Genomic DNA, 16,151 nt, shown 5'->3' with positions numbered 1-16,151 from the left:
CAGCTACACGCTACTAAAGTCTCTTCACGATGACGTATGCACATCCTCCCTAGTTTCGTTTGAAGAGTGGGAAATCAGCGAGCCTAAATGTTACAGTCTCGTCAGCGGTTCGTCCCTGTAGCTTATACAGCTGCAGTACTAAGTAAGACCACCCTTGTGTGGTTGTCATCTAGCCTGCCTCGGCCCATGGTCTAATTTAACAACAAATGTCTACAGAAAATTTCAACCTCTTATTATGTTGTTTGCCGATCAAATGCGCTCTGTTTTGTTATGAGAGGCCTACATTTCAGCGTCTGAAGTATGAGCAACAATACACCTAGCTTTCATTTGCCAAACTAATTGCCCTCCTCTATGAGGAGACGTCACACCTTTGGCCCCTGCCACTCCCTGAGCTGGCTCGGGAAAAAAAAGAAGCAACGAAGAGGATATGGCCATTGATATCACAAATTGACAAGAGGACCAAGAATCTGCGGCTGAAACTTAAGCACGGGCACCGCTGTCATAGCCTAGTATTAACCAGAACCGCTAGAGACCCTTATTAGGTCACTACTTTGTGCAACATGTTTACATACGTTTCTTCTCGTTTTCATCCTCACGATGGCCGCCTTCGTCGTCGACTCGTGATTCCTGGGGTGAAGCCCCTCTTCACCCTTTCCGGATCGTATCAGTTCGCAGGACCTAGAGCGAGGAACACTTTCAAAGAAGATTAAGAAGTTGCTTCAGACGAATACTCTGACTGACATATCGACGTCAGGTAGACACTTTCGACCTTTCACAATGAGCAGCACACGTGAGGCTCCAGAGTGAAATCAGCATGCAGACGCACTTTAGCTGCGCTTTGTTGCTTTCTTCGTGTCTTTTTCTCATCCACTCTCTGTTTTGCGAAAACAAATTCTGTTTTACACAGAAATGAGGCAAAATAGTGAAGTAATTGTAATGAGGTGTTTCGCAAAGTCTACCAGGCAGTCATACCTGCCAAGATGCACAACACTCCGCACTGCAAATACGTATTCGTATTAGTAGTCCCGGTTGCTTTCCACTAAGTTTGTTCCAGATAATTTTTATTCATAGATAAAAACGACAAAGCATGCTCTTCATTAACACTGCTCTTCAAGTCAGCCAGATTATCGGTACTCTGAGTAACGTCTACAACTGTTATGTGGAGGCAAAGCTAATAAATTGCAAATAGAAATGCACATCCGGCTCGCACGTTCGCTGCTTCTTGCTATCATTGCTCATGTACTTTGTACATTAAAGCCAGGAAGCGTGTGGGCACTGGTTTGAACACTGGAAAGGCAGTACTCGTGTGGGCATAAACTGGTATTTATTTCGCGTAACAACCTGCTTTGCAGTTCCCACAAACAGACGCGGCCTCACGAGTGAGCACGTGCGAAGTTCCTTCTATGGAATAACTCACAATGCAATTCACCCGGTACAACGCTGTAGTCCCGTGACCTGCAGGTATAATGAAGTATGCACATCCGGACTTGACCCAGCAAAATAAATTTAATTTCGCTGCTGCAATTTCCCTGTCATGCTGGCTGACGTGCCATGACATCTGACATACATGTCAAGCATCATCTTATTTTTTTGCAACCTAGCTCGTACAATAAACGCTCCCAGTGACCAGAAATAATTCAAGGGTCAGAAATTGAACTTTGCCGTGTAAATATTTCTGTAGTCCGGCACTCATCTGCCCGTGAAGGCAGACATTTGTGGAATACTCTGATGGAACTCTATAAACTGGTCAAGGTATTGCACAAGGGCATGCAGTGTATATGCATCCGAAATTCCTCTGTGCTTACGTTTTGTTAATATTGTTGCATTCTGCGCCATATAAAATAGGCAAATAAGTAGTTCTTTAGAAAGTTAGGCACATATATCAGTCTAAGCGACAGTTGTAAGCTACGAGACAGGCTGGTCTTGGCTGCACTCTTATGAAGCTACGACTGCTCATTTATACATACGCACAAACTTAAGATACTGCTTGTTGTAGGAACGACGTGAGCCGCTCTTGAATGCTGGGAAACATAAAAGCCAAAGCAAGAAACCAACTGACCTTATTGAATAATGCACACGCATACATACCGACTGTTGCAACGAACACTTGCAAAAATGAATGTATTGGTGTTCCAGTTACTTTTGTGCTTCAATGCATAAAAGGACGTTTCGTTAAGAAATAACTGGAACGCCAATGCGTTTCTCCGCAAATTTCGCTAATTAATATCTCGAAACTGGTGTCATCCAGAGAATTTGTTCCAAGTGGATCCCCATTGCGAACTCCACGGCTAGAGTTTGTAATTTGCAATATGGGCCATAAGGTAATCGTTTAAAAACTTAATTAGTGATTTTTTATTTACTCGCTTATGCGTATCAATTTTTTGTGCAAGTAATGTCCGCCTCTTCGATTAGACCATCTCATTAACTAGAATTGTGCTATCTGCCACAGGCAACCCATTAATCTTTTTGAAAGTGTTCGCTAAAACACCCTGTATATACGTGTATATGTAAAACTGTAGCCCCCTGGCGGCGTTCACGTTGAAACAGAAAGAACTATGCATGCAATATATTACGTATATGTATACAATATATTATGTACCTTATATATTGAGGTTAATAAATAAGTCAACTAGTACACATTTTTAATGTGGAAATAAATACAATGCAAAAATATTCATGAATACATAAAATAATAAAGTTCCAGAAGATCATCACGTGTCAGGTCATTTATGCAATGCCCATGCCATTAGGCAGATTACATTTAGCCATATCGATCAGGCGGTCGCCGGTTACGAGGTGGCAACACACGACGGGAATGCTCAGGTGTTGGAGGCACTATACCAGCTGTGTCTTGAGGCTCTGCATGAGCCGGTGGCGGGGAGTCGAGAGCCCAAGGACTCGAGGACGGTTTAGAGTAATCGAGGTCCATCTGGGAGACCCCCGTGCTGCTCATGAACACTCTCAGTGGGGTTCCAGGATTCAACCACAGCTAAGGTTGCCGCTGAAGCCTTCGACAGCTTGGCCGCATTGCACATCTTTCCATCGTCGAGACGAAAAGACGACTGCTCATGTTTATTCGTTACCTTGCGGGGACCCGTGAAAGCAAAATCACCCTTGAAATAAAAATTACACCATCTTCCCGTAGGGGAACCCCGAGTAGTATGCGAAGCAGCCATGGGGTCGACTCTAGTTCCCATTAGTTTTCAGATCGGCCTGTCGCCGCTGCCGTTTCGTGGCAGCGGCTCGAGCCCTCTTCTCCGCGGTGCTGTCCACGGCGCTGACACTGGCGTTGACGCTGGCGCTGTCTGTGGCACTCATCGCGGCGTTGCGGAAGGAGAATGACCGCCGTATTCACAAACCAAACTTATCCTTATACTTATGACTTAAGTCACCGAACAGCCCTTAACGGGTTTCAAGAACCAACCTTATACTTATCGCAGAACTTTTCTCGTACTTATCGCCGTGATAAGTAAGGCATGGATAAGGTAGCCTCCGACCTACCTTAACGCTCACTTGTAAGCAAACAAAATGGCGGCGATGGACGACAACTTCGCGGAGTTTGTTAACTATCTCGACCGCCACGAAGAAATATTGAGCGGGGCAGCGTTTTCATACGCGTCACCGCCACGGCGAGTGCCCAGGGATCGCTTGAATCCCATGGAAGTGTACGACGAGTACGAGTTTTTGTGCCGCTTCCGATTCAGCAAAAGTGCCGTCCAGCAGCTGCTCGCTATGCTGCCTCTGCGGGATAACACCGATGGACGTGGGCTCCCTGTGCCGCCTCTCCTGCAGCTGCTCATCACGCTACGTTTCTATGGAGCCGGCACATTTCAAATTGTGACCGGCGACCTAGTGAATGTTTCCCAGCCGACGGTGTCGCGGGTGATCGAGCGCGTATCCACTATGATCGCCAGGAGTCTCTTTCCTGCGCTTGTGAAGTTCCCCAGCGCTTCAGAAGTGAGCGGTGGGATGCAAGCATTTTACCGGATTGGGAAGTTTCCCGGTGTTAGCGGGTGCATTGACTGCACCCATGTGCCAATTAAGAGCCCCGGTGGTGACCACGCCGAGGTGTACCGTAACCGGAAAGGATATTTTTCGATAAATGTCCAGGTGAGTGCCCGTTTCGAATATTGCAGCCGCGGTTCGAAACTGAAATGCAAACATAAGCGGTATAGAATGCCGCTGGTAGTACGACCTTGTAATTGTAACAAGTCACACTGAATAAATTACGACGCGGTTTTACACCGCTAGGCTACATCTGTGATACGACAGTTGTCGAAGCTTCGAATTTACTAGCAGGTTAACAGCTGCACCAACGTCTCGCACTTCACCGAAATGCAACTACCGCAGCCAGCACTTGAACCCGCGACATCGTTAAAGTCAGCTTTGTCGGAATACAGCGATGTTATGCGGCGAAGATTGTGCCATGTATTTTGGTGAAGCATGTACAAGCAGTAAAAAAGTGACACGCGTTCCTTCATTATATACGCTCGTACGTACCACCGGAGATCACGCGACGGCTAGGTTCTTTGCATCACCCACCCCGCGGTGCGACATGCAAAATTTTGCACATTGTAAGCTAATGTACTTGGGCCAGGACTTAAAAAAATTTGTATCGGGCATGACCGTATAGTCGACATTGGACTACATAACTCTACAATAGAGCTACAAATTTACAAGGACGCAAGTATTGGAGCTCCCGCTTCTATTTTAGCACTCTTGTTTTTTGACATGTTTCAACAAGTGCATTTTGCACAGTCAACATGAGCTTTATTGTACATACGACTAAAAAAGTCAACTAGCCTATCAGTTAAGAATATGATGCCACCATAAAATTCTCACGTGTACAGAATTGCACAATTGCATTTTGGATACCGCCTTTTAGTTTTGTTCACACCTCGTAATTCATTATTCTTGTACCATTGACAAGCCATTCTCATCGCCTTGGCACTCTTGGCCACATCTGGCAATTACGCCAATAAACTCTAGTAATCAATTTTCAATAATCATTAACAAAACTGTTTTGCAGGGAATCACGGGGCCTGACCTACAGTTTTATGATGTAGTGGCTAGCTGGCCAGGGTCCGCCCATGACAGCAGAATTTTTGACTGCAGCCGTGCTAGAGTACTGTACGAGACTGGGATCGTCCCCGGCATTCTGCTTGGGGACATGGGCTACGCCTGCAGGCCATACCTCATGACTCCTCTTAAGGATCCTGCCCAAGGCAGCCCAGAATACAGGTAAGCTAGTAAATTTCTATGAAGCAGTGTTTCTGAATATACAAGTTTATTTTCAAGGCACAGCAGCTTATGTGAACATGCAAGGTTAGACAACAGCCAATGCAAAATTGAAACACTTTCTATTTGTACATATTCAAGGATGTTCTTGCGAATGATTTCATACACTCAAAACTCGGAGAAATGTGTATAAGACAAAAAAAAACACTGTTTATATAACATCAAAAGCAACTGATCTTTTCTCTCTCGGCCAATGTTTTCACAGATTGCGAACAACACATGCAAACGCAAAAAAAAATCAACTTTGTTTCAGGTACAACAAGTCGCAAGCCAGAACCAGAAACAGCGTGGAACGCGTGTTTGGTATCTGGAAGAGGAGGTTCCCGTGCCTGCAGATGAAACTGCAAATTGAGACGGACACCTCACTCACAGTCATCACAGCATGTGCGGCACTTCACAATTTGAGCAGAATTTTGCGTGACCCATGCCCTCCCAGTGTACCGCCCCACACTGCACCCAGCGTTCACCAGCCTGCACCAGCGTTGCCGAATGGACAGCCACAGATGGCACTTCAAAACTCTGATGGCTTTAGAACCCGTGCGCGTATTATTGCAAATTATTTTTCATAAACGCATGACATTATATTTCACTTTATATTGTTTTTGAAAAGATAAGAAATATAGATAGGTAGGTACGTTCAAATGATGGAGGTCAGGTGGAGAAATTATAAGCAGTAATAAGGTTATAATGGTAAAAAACAAAACCGAGCGCTAAAGTGAAATACAAAAAAAGGAGAGCACTACGCGAGACTCGTGCCATGCAATGCTTTCTTTGTTATTTGTCTCAGTGCAGTTTTGTGTGTAACTGACTCGAATCCAACCAGTCCAAATAGTGGTCTTGTATCTATACAATACAGCCTACGTCAGCTTTAACCTGTCATAAATGTAAAAGTGAAACAATTTACCCCTCCAGACTGCAATTAGTTGTATTGATTGAAAACTTACTTTCACTGCATTTCTTATGCATTCAGAATCATAAAAAGCTTCCAGTTGCAGAATAGATTAAATTTTCAGTTCTTTCGCAAGTTTTTTCAAGTTTACAGGAAGTGGATGCCATGCGAAAACTCACTACAGGATCAACTATTTCATGTCTACCTGGCTTGAAAAGCACCTTTCCAGCCACTCGAAAATTGTGCCCAACGCAATACATTGTCCGACGCAATACATTGTGAAAAACAGTCAAAGAAGTGTGCCTGCTACATACAGTGACATAAACCAAACAAGATACCCAGCCATCTACCTTAATACTCATTTTAATAAAACATTTTGCATATTCCATCTCCTGTTTTCAAGCCATCCCAAGCGTTGGCGCCACCGACACTTGCATGGTCAGAGTGCGCACGTACATGCACAGCACGAGCAACACAACAGCAGTGACTGCCCGCACTTTACCAGGCCCTTCCTCTCATTTGGCCAACACACCGTCGAACTACACCACAACCATTCTAAAGGCAGCTGTTAGTTGCGGAATGACGAGAGTACTAACATACACAGTTGGCACTTGTGCGCGGCTTATTTCTTAGTTTTTCTTGTCAAACGCTTTTGCAGCTGTTTGCACTAATACCACATAACCGCTGCCAAATTTCAGACCATTTATAAACCTGTTGGATATGCTGCTTCCCCCCCCCCCACTCAAAGTGATGCTATGCACTTTTGAATGTAACAAATGCAAGGCAAGGAGCTAAACGTATGTAACATTTCTGTTATTTACATGCTCAATGACATCCCAATTGCACAACAGAATATTAAGCGATACAGTTGTCATACCCAATTGATTTGACGCGGTTAGACGTGATAACCATGTACAAATCTCTGAAACTGGTGGTACAAAACATCATGCCTGTGTTTTTGAGGAGCCAAGCATTAAAAATATTATTGTTTGCACATGTGTCTATGGGGCACAACAGCAATGTTATCAGCATGCTTTGCACAGAGTAGCATAAACAGCACTCATCCTTGTTTCACAAATTTCTCAGCATGGTATCTTCTGTTGCATCCAGATTAATGCATACCTCAAGCTCGATGTTACAGAAGATTTTGCCGCTGATTTGTTACATTATCGACATCGAAATGGAACTACCATGCCATGGCCCAACGCTTCTTCTCGAATCCTCATTCAAAAACATACAAGAAACAATGAGTGGAACACATATGAATCTGACAAAGCGTGTAAGCGCCAGTACTTCTCAATGCACCTTCTGCAGGCAGGTGGACGAGAGCGGATGACAGGCTGCACGCCCTGAAAAACTTGTAAACTTTTCGACAAGCCCGTGAAGGCAAGGCATTCCAAACTCACTCATCGAAAAGCTCACATGTTTTTCAAGACATCTAGCTAGCCATCCTCCCTTGTCCGCCCAGGTGCGGAGCGGATGACACATTAAGCAAGAAGACTTTTAAATGCATGAGGTTTCCTCGTGATGACCATGAGCTTCACATGAAACTTAATGGCTGCAAAACAACGTTGATGTCTACAACTGACATTTTTAACCAATTCATGCGCTGACGCTGCAAATACAATGTGAGGACCACAAGAGAGACAGACCACACAGCTACAATGTAAAGAAACTGGCAGTACTTCAGTGGCTATGGTGCGGGGCTGCAAACTCAAGGTCACAGGTTCGATCCAAGCTGTGGTAGCCAATTCATTCTGATGGCGCTGGAATGTGAAATTCCCCGTGTACTTAGATATAGAGGCATGTAAAAGAACCATCTTAAAATTTTCGGACTCCCACTCTATGGCTGCCTCATAATCAAGTGGTTGTTTCAGCACGTAAAACTCTCAAATTTCTGTTATTTTCATTAAGACACCTTTTTTTCTTTAATGAAAAAATTTTGTTCTTGTTTCTGCCTCATTCATTTTGCTTGTTAAGAAGCTTAATCTTCAGTTCAAGAAGGACCTTTTTTGCTTTCAAGTTCTCCATTTGTTGTGCGTGCTCTGCCTCCCTTTTCTGTAGTCTATCAGTATGCTCATCACGAGCGAGTTTCGTGCGAAGCTCATGGTCCTCACGTAGAAGCTTCATGCGAAGCAAGTGCTCCTTCCTCTTTTGCCGCGCATCTTTCGTGATGGCAGCAAGCCGAGCACCCAGCTCGCTCGTCACAGCATCATTCCTTGAGCAGGACGGCCGGCTTGCGTTGGTTCGCCTTTCATGGCAGGCTATTGGCACCCGTGGCACAGCAGCTGGCAGGACTACAGCTGGCAGGTCTGCAGTTGGCACGACTCCAGGTGGGGATGGTGCTGGCGGAGTCCTTTGTGCTAGCTGAGCAGGGTCACCATTTTGTGGGACTGTACACTGTATAGCCGGTTCTTCATCCTGGCTGTGTGGCAAATCCCACTGCCACGAGTTCTCGCACTGCATGTCGGCATCTGCAAGGTTGTTAGAATCAGAGTTGATATTAGTGTCGTTTGCACAAGCTTTGTACTCTTTCAGAAGCCACTTTTACCAATGCAATGTGGGCTGTACACACATTTTTGCCTTGCTGCATGATGCAGCGGTGTTTTTGCACAAAATACATCCCTCTGCTTGCTATCAGGATATACTAAAGGGCACGACTCAATGTAAGCCCAAGAGCATACAACACTACAGCATGTGCCTGCGGGTGCTTCCAGCTGCAGGAGGTTGAATGATACGGTGACAGTGACAACTATGCAGCTACATTCAAACTTTCGCATACGAGCCGCTCACCCTCATACTGGGACTCGTTTTCTGTATCATGAGCTGTGGAAATATTTAACTAGACAAATGGTGTCTGTGCTGGCACTTGTTTGCATCACAAGCAGGCTTTCTGTGTATATTGCTTGTTGACAGCAGAACACATAGAGCCAATTATGGGCACTGCTGCATAATAAAAAAGCCGCTCCAGAACCTCGAAAGGTTTGCCTCATAGCAAGTCTACTTGCTATTCCACATGTATGTGGCGACAAATGAAATACACATGTGATCATAATCCACAGCATAATTCGAACAAAGTAAAAACAGACCTATCATTGTGATGCTCGCCAACTTCAAAGCAAAACAACATATTCTTTCGAATGCAAAAAAACTAAGAGGATCAGGCTTCAGAATATCCGAAGACTACTCCCGCAACACCCGTGATGCCCGCAAAAGCCTCGTTGAGTATGGCAAATCCCAAGGGAAAGCTTTTAAGCTTCGTCACGACAAGCTGATTATAGATAATAGGAGCTACGTATTTGATCACTCCAACAATAGGGTCATCCCATATAAAACGTAGCTACCTCGCAATGCCTCCGGAAATACGTGTGACCCTTTCCCATTTCTTTACACAAACATTAGAAGCGTTCTTCCAAAACGTGATTCACTTCAATACCTTGTCGAAACCACTGAATCTAAAATAATTGCTCTCACCGAAACAAGGCTGAATTCATCTGTTGATGATTCTGAACTGTTATGCACTTTCCCCGATTTTGATATTTTTCGTCGTGACCGAGGCGGTAGGCGGGGCGGTGGTGTTATGCTGGCTACTCACCGTAGTCTTAACTGCTCATTAATCAACATTGCTACGCCAATCGAAGCCTTATTCGTGGTTTGTAAAACTTTATATCCACCTGTTATATTAGGTGTATGCTATCGCCCTCCTGACGCTGAACCTTCCTTCATTGTTTCGCTACACGAATTACTTTGATCTATAACGTCCACACACCGTAACGCTTCCATCATTTTATACGGCGACTTCAACTTTCCCTCCATAAACTGGCTTGATATGTTATCATCTTCATCAAAGAATAACGAAGAATGTGAATTTTTGAACATGTGCTTCACATTTGGTCTTACACAGCTAATCTTGGAACCAACGAGACTTACTGATAAAAGCGCACACATACTGGATCTTTTGTTGACGTCACACCCTGATAATGTCTCGTCACTAACAATTTTACCTGGGCTGAGTGACCACGTAATAGTTCATGGTTCCATTCATTGCAAACTATTACTTCCTAAAAAAGAAAAGAAACTATTCACACTGTACGATAAAGGAGATTATGGCAGCATGAATAGAGACCTAACTGAGTTCTGCACTTGGTTCCTAGTTGATTTTCTGGATAGATCAGTTGAGACAAACTGGCTGTTGTTTAAAAACAAAATGCGTGACCTAATTAATAGATATATACCAACCATTTATGTTACAGAGCGCGTATCGTCCCCTTGGTTCAATAACAACTTAAAACGTCTGAATAACAAAAAAGAGACATTTTCGAGCCACCAAAAATACTAACAACGCATGCGCTTGGGAAAGATACCACGTGGCTGAAAAAACATTTCAGCGCTTTGCAGCGGAAGCTAAGCAACGTTTCCTTTCTACTACATTCCCTACAATGTTGCGTAATAATCCAAAGCAATTCTGGAAAACAATTAAACCAGCCCACCATAAAACTGTTTCTTTATGCGACGATCACAATAACCCTCTTCCTGAAGCAGTAGTTCCTGATCTACTCAATGAAACTTTTTCTTCTGTATTCACTCTCGAACCGAATGATGAACTGCCCAATTTTCCTGAATTTAGTTACCCTACTATGCCCGATATACAAGTCAGCCCTCATGGCATCAGCAAACTAATTGACAATCTTAAATTGTCATCTTCTGCAGGCATCGACGGAATTAACTCCAAGGTGTTAAAAAATACCAAGCATAGTACAAGTGTCATCCTGTCTCACATTTTCCAACAGTCCCTGTCATTAGGAGTGGTGCCACAGGACTGGAAGGTGGGCAAGATCATCCCAGTCCCAAAGAAAGGTACTTCGTCATCACATAATAGCTATCGACCGATTTCATTAACGTGTGTGGCTTCAAAATTAATGGAGCACGTCATTTATTCGCATGTAACCAAGTTTCTAATCTCTGTTGACTTCTTTCACCCACAGCAACATGGTTTTCAAAAAGGTTTATCTTGTGAGACCCAGCTTGCATTATTTACTCATGAAATCAGCTCAAGCATTGATCGCAATATTCCCATAGACGCCCTGTTCCTCGACTTCGAGAAAGCCTTTGACAAGGTACCACACAAACGACTATTTCTTAAGCTCTCACACCTAAATCTTAACCCCTTTGTCTTCGACTGGCTGTGTGACTTCCTACAAAACAGGCAACAGTTTGTCTGTATTAATGGGCATACTTACTCATTAGCGCCTGTTATATCCGGAGTTCCTCAAGGCACCGTCCTCGGACCATTACTTTTTTTAATCTTCATCAATGACCTACCGACAAACATCTCCTGTATTCGACTTTTCGCAGACGATTGTGTCCTTTACCGTCCTATCCATAGCTTCCATGATAACATTTCCCTTCAAAACGATTTACTAAGTGTTGAAAACTGGTGTAGAACTTGGCTAATGTGTTTAAATATCAAGAAGACTTCGCAGATCTCATTCCACCGCCGAGCTTCCTACCAAGCACATAGGTACGTCATTTTTGGCTCCGAATTATCTTTAGCTTCATCGTATAAGTACCTTGGTATCACAGTGACTAATGACCTCAGCTGGTCACATCATATAGGAAGCATAACAAATGAAGCTAACCGTGTCCTTGGCTATGTCCGGCGTAACCTTAAGTTTACCCCTCCTCACGTAAAATTGCTAACGTACCAAACGTTCATTCGTCCCAAGCTGGCATACGCATGCGCAGTTTGGGACCCGTACCAGATTAACCTACAGAAATCTCTTGAGTCTATTCAGAACCGTGCTATTAGATTTGTCTTCTCAGAGTATTCATACTATTCTAGCGTCACTGATCTAAAACATACGGCTAAGCTTCCCAGTCTTGTGTCGCGCAGAAAAATAGCGCGCCTGTCCCTCTACCACAAGTTTTATCACTCGTCTCTTGCTCACTCGATTATCATACCTGCTCATCGGGTTTCGCTCCGCAACAGTCACTCTAAAGCTGTATACCCACCACCTGCGCGCACTACTGCGCACCTCAACTCATTTTTGATTTGAACAGCGAATGACTGGAATCATCTGCCCACCGACGCTGCGCACCACTCCAACCCGTTCCACTTCAAGTCATTCATCGAAGAACTCGAACAAATGTAACCCACCCCTCATGTAATACCCCATACCAGGGGCATTTGAGGTATCGATAAATAAATAAATAAATATGCACCACGAACATACACAGCTAATCAAGTATATAGCACAGCACACAAAAGAGGTGATGTTGCATGATCAATTTACATTTTTCTCCACAAGGCATGGTCGCTCTTCAGTGCAGATAACATTAGGATGTTTCTTCTGGACGCAGACAGTGCAAGAGCATAATGCCCTGTACATTGAGCATAATGCCCTGTACACAAGTTAAGTGATTTTAAACACTCCACTGTGCAGAAGAAGCACTTTATGTATGCAACACTGACAAGAAAACAGTGAAGTAATGTACAAATGCACCTATCAAACCCAGTTTTTCAAACCTTCAAGCTAAACATCATTCATCATCAAATGCATCATTCCTCCTTATAGCATCCATTATACCAAAACAAAAAATAAAACCCTTTTTGCAATGCTTCAACCTCATCATCATGATGCGCAAAGCAATGTGAGCATTCTGACATTAGAAAGGAGCTTATTTTCTTGCAGCACTGCTGTGTCAAATGTGTAATACAAAACGAGTTGTTCATTAGCCACCTGCATATTTGCAAATCTGGTTTCCAAAATAATTAGCCCAGATCAAATATTCCCGATTAACTTATACTCACCGTCTACATCAGTGCTTCGTCCCGGCTGTGATGAAGCCAGCAGTGCTGCAACAGCAGGCGTGGTGGTCTCTGTGCCAGGCCCAGTGCGGTCACTGTCAAAGGGATTTTGTAGGCGTGTGGCCATGTGAGATGCCACCGCGCCAACCCTCTGCAGCTCCTCGTTCATGTTGCTATCCGCCGGGGTGCCGCCACCTTTGAGAGGCAAATATCAGCGTTAACCAAAGTTCACGATCGCTAAAAATTCAATCATGCCTCTTCAGTTCTACTGTGTTGAAAATGAGGCCAGAAACATATGCACACACCGTGATGTAGCTGCCTCACGTCATTATGGAGCCCTGCTAGCCCAGCAGAAACAAACCACACACGTCGCCGTGCACACACGCACATGGCACCGCGCATGTGCTAACGAACTGCAACTTGTGCCCACGTTTTCCTCGCTGCTGCAGCGTACTTCATTACGGCGAACGACAAGCCTAAGCGCAAAAAATTAAGGTATATCGCGGCGTTCGACCGAAGACTGCATTTGCACGCTTTACAAACCGAAAAAAAAAAGCATTCCTGGCATAGCATGACGCCCTTTGAGATAGCAACTGAAACATTCAAGACATCTAAGCATGAGCAAATTTACCGGGCATGCAAGTGCGTCACAGAAAACAAGTGCAGACACTTCGAATGCCTTCCTTTGCCTACACGTTGCAATCAACCAAGTTCAGTGCAAGGTTATTTCTGGAGTGGAATTTACATCCTCGCCACTGTTCCGTATACGCGCACAAGTGTCACAAGCTGTTGTTGACGGCGCTCGAAATTAGCTGCAGCGATCGCTTCCCGTGTTTTCGTTAACTATAAATCTATATATTTTCCATGCAACAAGCAAAACTGCAGCAATTTCGGCGCATAAGAAATGATACAACACTCACCTGTTTTGAATATTTCCCGGGTGTCCACGGCTTTCGCGCGGCGCCACTTCTCCTTCAGGTTGTCCCAGCACTTTTTCAACTGTTTAGAAGTTCGCGGCCGCACATTGTGGCGGCAGTTAAATTCTTCGGACACAGAATTTAACTGAACAGACACCGCGTCAGTTTGCTTGCATTCGAGCACACCGCTGTACTTGCTCACGAGATCTACGAGCACGTTGCGTTCTTCCTCAGTGAAATTGACTTTGCTGCGCCGCTCCACTGGCTCCATCTCAAACCAACGCCGCTCGAACACACGACCTCCAAGCACCAACGGAATAAACAACAAAAAATACACTACAAACTACTTAAATAATTAAACTGATGAAATAGAGCAGAATAGAGCAGGGCTACTAATAAATAAAATAAACGAAAGTGTACAAAGTAAAAGAACAAGGCGAAACACGGAGCAAACAAAGTAAAAACAACGTGCACAAAACCGTGCCGGAGGCGCGAGAGGCCAAAACGTGCTCTGCGTCAAGACGGGTGAGACAAGCGTGGCCAGACGTAAATTGCGGATTCACCAAAAACGGCGAGCCGCTTACCACGTTTTATCAAACATTCATACAATATCAATGTAAAGTAGCTTGCGTCCATGTAATTGTTGCTTTTGTGTAATAAAGGTAGTTTTTATTTTGTCAAAGTTAATATTTCGTAGAAAAACTGCATCTAGCCTCGCTCCCAGGTACAACCCCTAACGAGTAAAGGGTGCCTTTCATAAGGCGCACTTATGGCGCGTTAAGGTGCGTTTTCGAAACTCACCTTGCTCTTTTCTTATACTTATACTTTTCTCGTCCTTTCGTAAGTAGCTTTATAGCGATAAGTTAAGTTTGGTTTGTGAATACGGCGGTGAGAGGACGAACGAAGTGAATGATGATGAGTGGGCCAAGCACCGGGCAAAACGCCGGAAGCGTTCTCCCGAAGCCGCAAGCTGGCTTCCGGAACCGGAAGCGGAACCGGAAGTGGAAACAGAAGAGGAAGCAGGATTCCAGTTCCGGCTTCCGGAAGTGGGCGCCGCACGGCGGAGGGAGGGAGGGAGTGACATCGTCCCGAGCACAAGATGCTTCGCATCTAATAAATGGCTGGCTTCTTCGCTCGAACAATGTTGCCAACTTTCACAGTAGTCTCTTTCCGGACCTACGACTGTCCGTATACTTGTCTGTACGGCACAGCTTCTTCACCTGCTGGCGCAGGCACGCGAATTCTGAGTCTCGGTAGCTGAACAAGTTGGGTTACGGGTACCCTACGACATGAAGTTTTGTCGTTGGTACGCGTCCATGGAGCAGCAATGCAGGGGTGACGCACATAGTAGCATGTGGGGTGCAGCGGCAAATTACCAAATACTTGATTACTGCTTGACGAAGCAGACGCTGCTCTAAAGCTGCCCATTGAATATACGACTTGAAAACTCGGCTGAAACGCTCAATTTTCCAGTTCACTTGCGGATAATACAAAGAAGAATGCAGAACGCGGATGCCACGGTAGTTTAGAAGGTGCTCAAAATCTATAGAAGTGAACTGTGAGACATTGTCACAAACGTCTTCATCTGGGTAACCTTCGCGGGAAAATAAAGAGAGCAAAAACTTTGTGACTGTAGTTGTGGAGACTTCGCTACTGAAGTGCCACTTACGGCCACTTCGAAACATAGTTCACCAATGCTATCGTGTATCGACAGTCATGTGGGGCTCGCTCCAGCTGACCCTCGAAGTCGGGTGCTATCTTTTGTTGTGGGCCCTCTGGGAATGGTACCGGCTGCAGTGGAGTAGCAGTTACCTTAGCGCTCTTGTTTGCTGCCTGACAGATGCTGCAGGTTTGAATCGGGAGTTCGACTTGTCAATCCACGCCTGGCCACCAAAAACGTTTTCGTAGACGTGTCGTTGCCCTGACAATTCCGGGATGGGCCTTGCGTAGACCACTTGTGGCGTCAGTGACTCTGGAACAATAAGACGTTCCCCGCGGAGAAACAAATTATCAACAACGGAGAATCCTTCACGCATTTTACAATATGGCTTAAGTTCTACCGCAAGTGATTTGTGCGAAGGCCTTGACGACTGAACGTGAGAAATGCCCTGCTTTAACGTGTTGTCTTCGGCCATACACTGCTGGAATTCTTCGTTGGTGATGTAAGATGGCGCTTCAATGAAGCCTGCAACTTCGTCTGTTGAAGTTTCATCTTGTGGTAACGAACTGGAAGGCGGGA

General features: G+C 44.8%; 2 protein-coding genes across 3 annotated transcripts; one reads left to right on the top strand and one right to left on the bottom strand.

Moving 5' to 3' along the window:
• The first annotated feature begins 3,444 nt into the window (after nucleotides 1-3,444).
• On the top strand, nucleotides 3,445-8,023 carry LOC119463544 (putative nuclease HARBI1). Of its 2 annotated transcripts, none has more exons than XM_049655211.1 (3): nucleotides 3,445-4,110; nucleotides 5,116-5,241; nucleotides 5,552-8,023. In XM_049655211.1, exons 1-2 carry the CDS (start codon nucleotides 3,529-3,531, stop codon nucleotides 5,122-5,124), a joined length of 591 nt encoding a protein of 196 aa, XP_049511168.1. In that variant the 5' UTR covers nucleotides 3,445-3,528; the 3' UTR covers nucleotides 5,125-5,241; nucleotides 5,552-8,023. The 2 variants fall into 2 exon arrangements, with proteins under 2 accessions (XP_049511168.1, XP_049511167.1); XM_049655210.1 differs by having other exon boundaries at nucleotides 5,116-5,249; nucleotides 5,569-8,023.
• An 85-nt stretch (nucleotides 8,024-8,108) lies between these two features.
• LOC125939775 (myb/SANT-like DNA-binding domain-containing protein 3) lies at nucleotides 8,109-14,422 on the bottom strand. The gene is made up of 3 exons (XM_049655209.1): nucleotides 13,916-14,422; nucleotides 12,999-13,190; nucleotides 8,109-8,661 (listed from the first exon to the last, which is right to left on the bottom strand). Exons 1-3 carry the CDS (start codon nucleotides 14,181-14,183, stop codon nucleotides 8,147-8,149), a joined length of 975 nt encoding a protein of 324 aa, XP_049511166.1. The 5' UTR covers nucleotides 14,184-14,422; the 3' UTR covers nucleotides 8,109-8,146.
• Between the last annotated feature and the right edge of the window lie 1,729 nt (nucleotides 14,423-16,151).

This window comes from Dermacentor silvarum, chromosome 9 (assembly GCF_013339745.2).
Source record: "Dermacentor silvarum isolate Dsil-2018 chromosome 9, BIME_Dsil_1.4, whole genome shotgun sequence".
NCBI classification, from domain to species: domain Eukaryota; kingdom Metazoa; phylum Arthropoda; class Arachnida; order Ixodida; family Ixodidae; genus Dermacentor; species Dermacentor silvarum.
The sequence above is the reverse complement of the archived record's forward strand: the minus strand, read 5'-3'. Positions and strand labels throughout refer to the sequence as shown.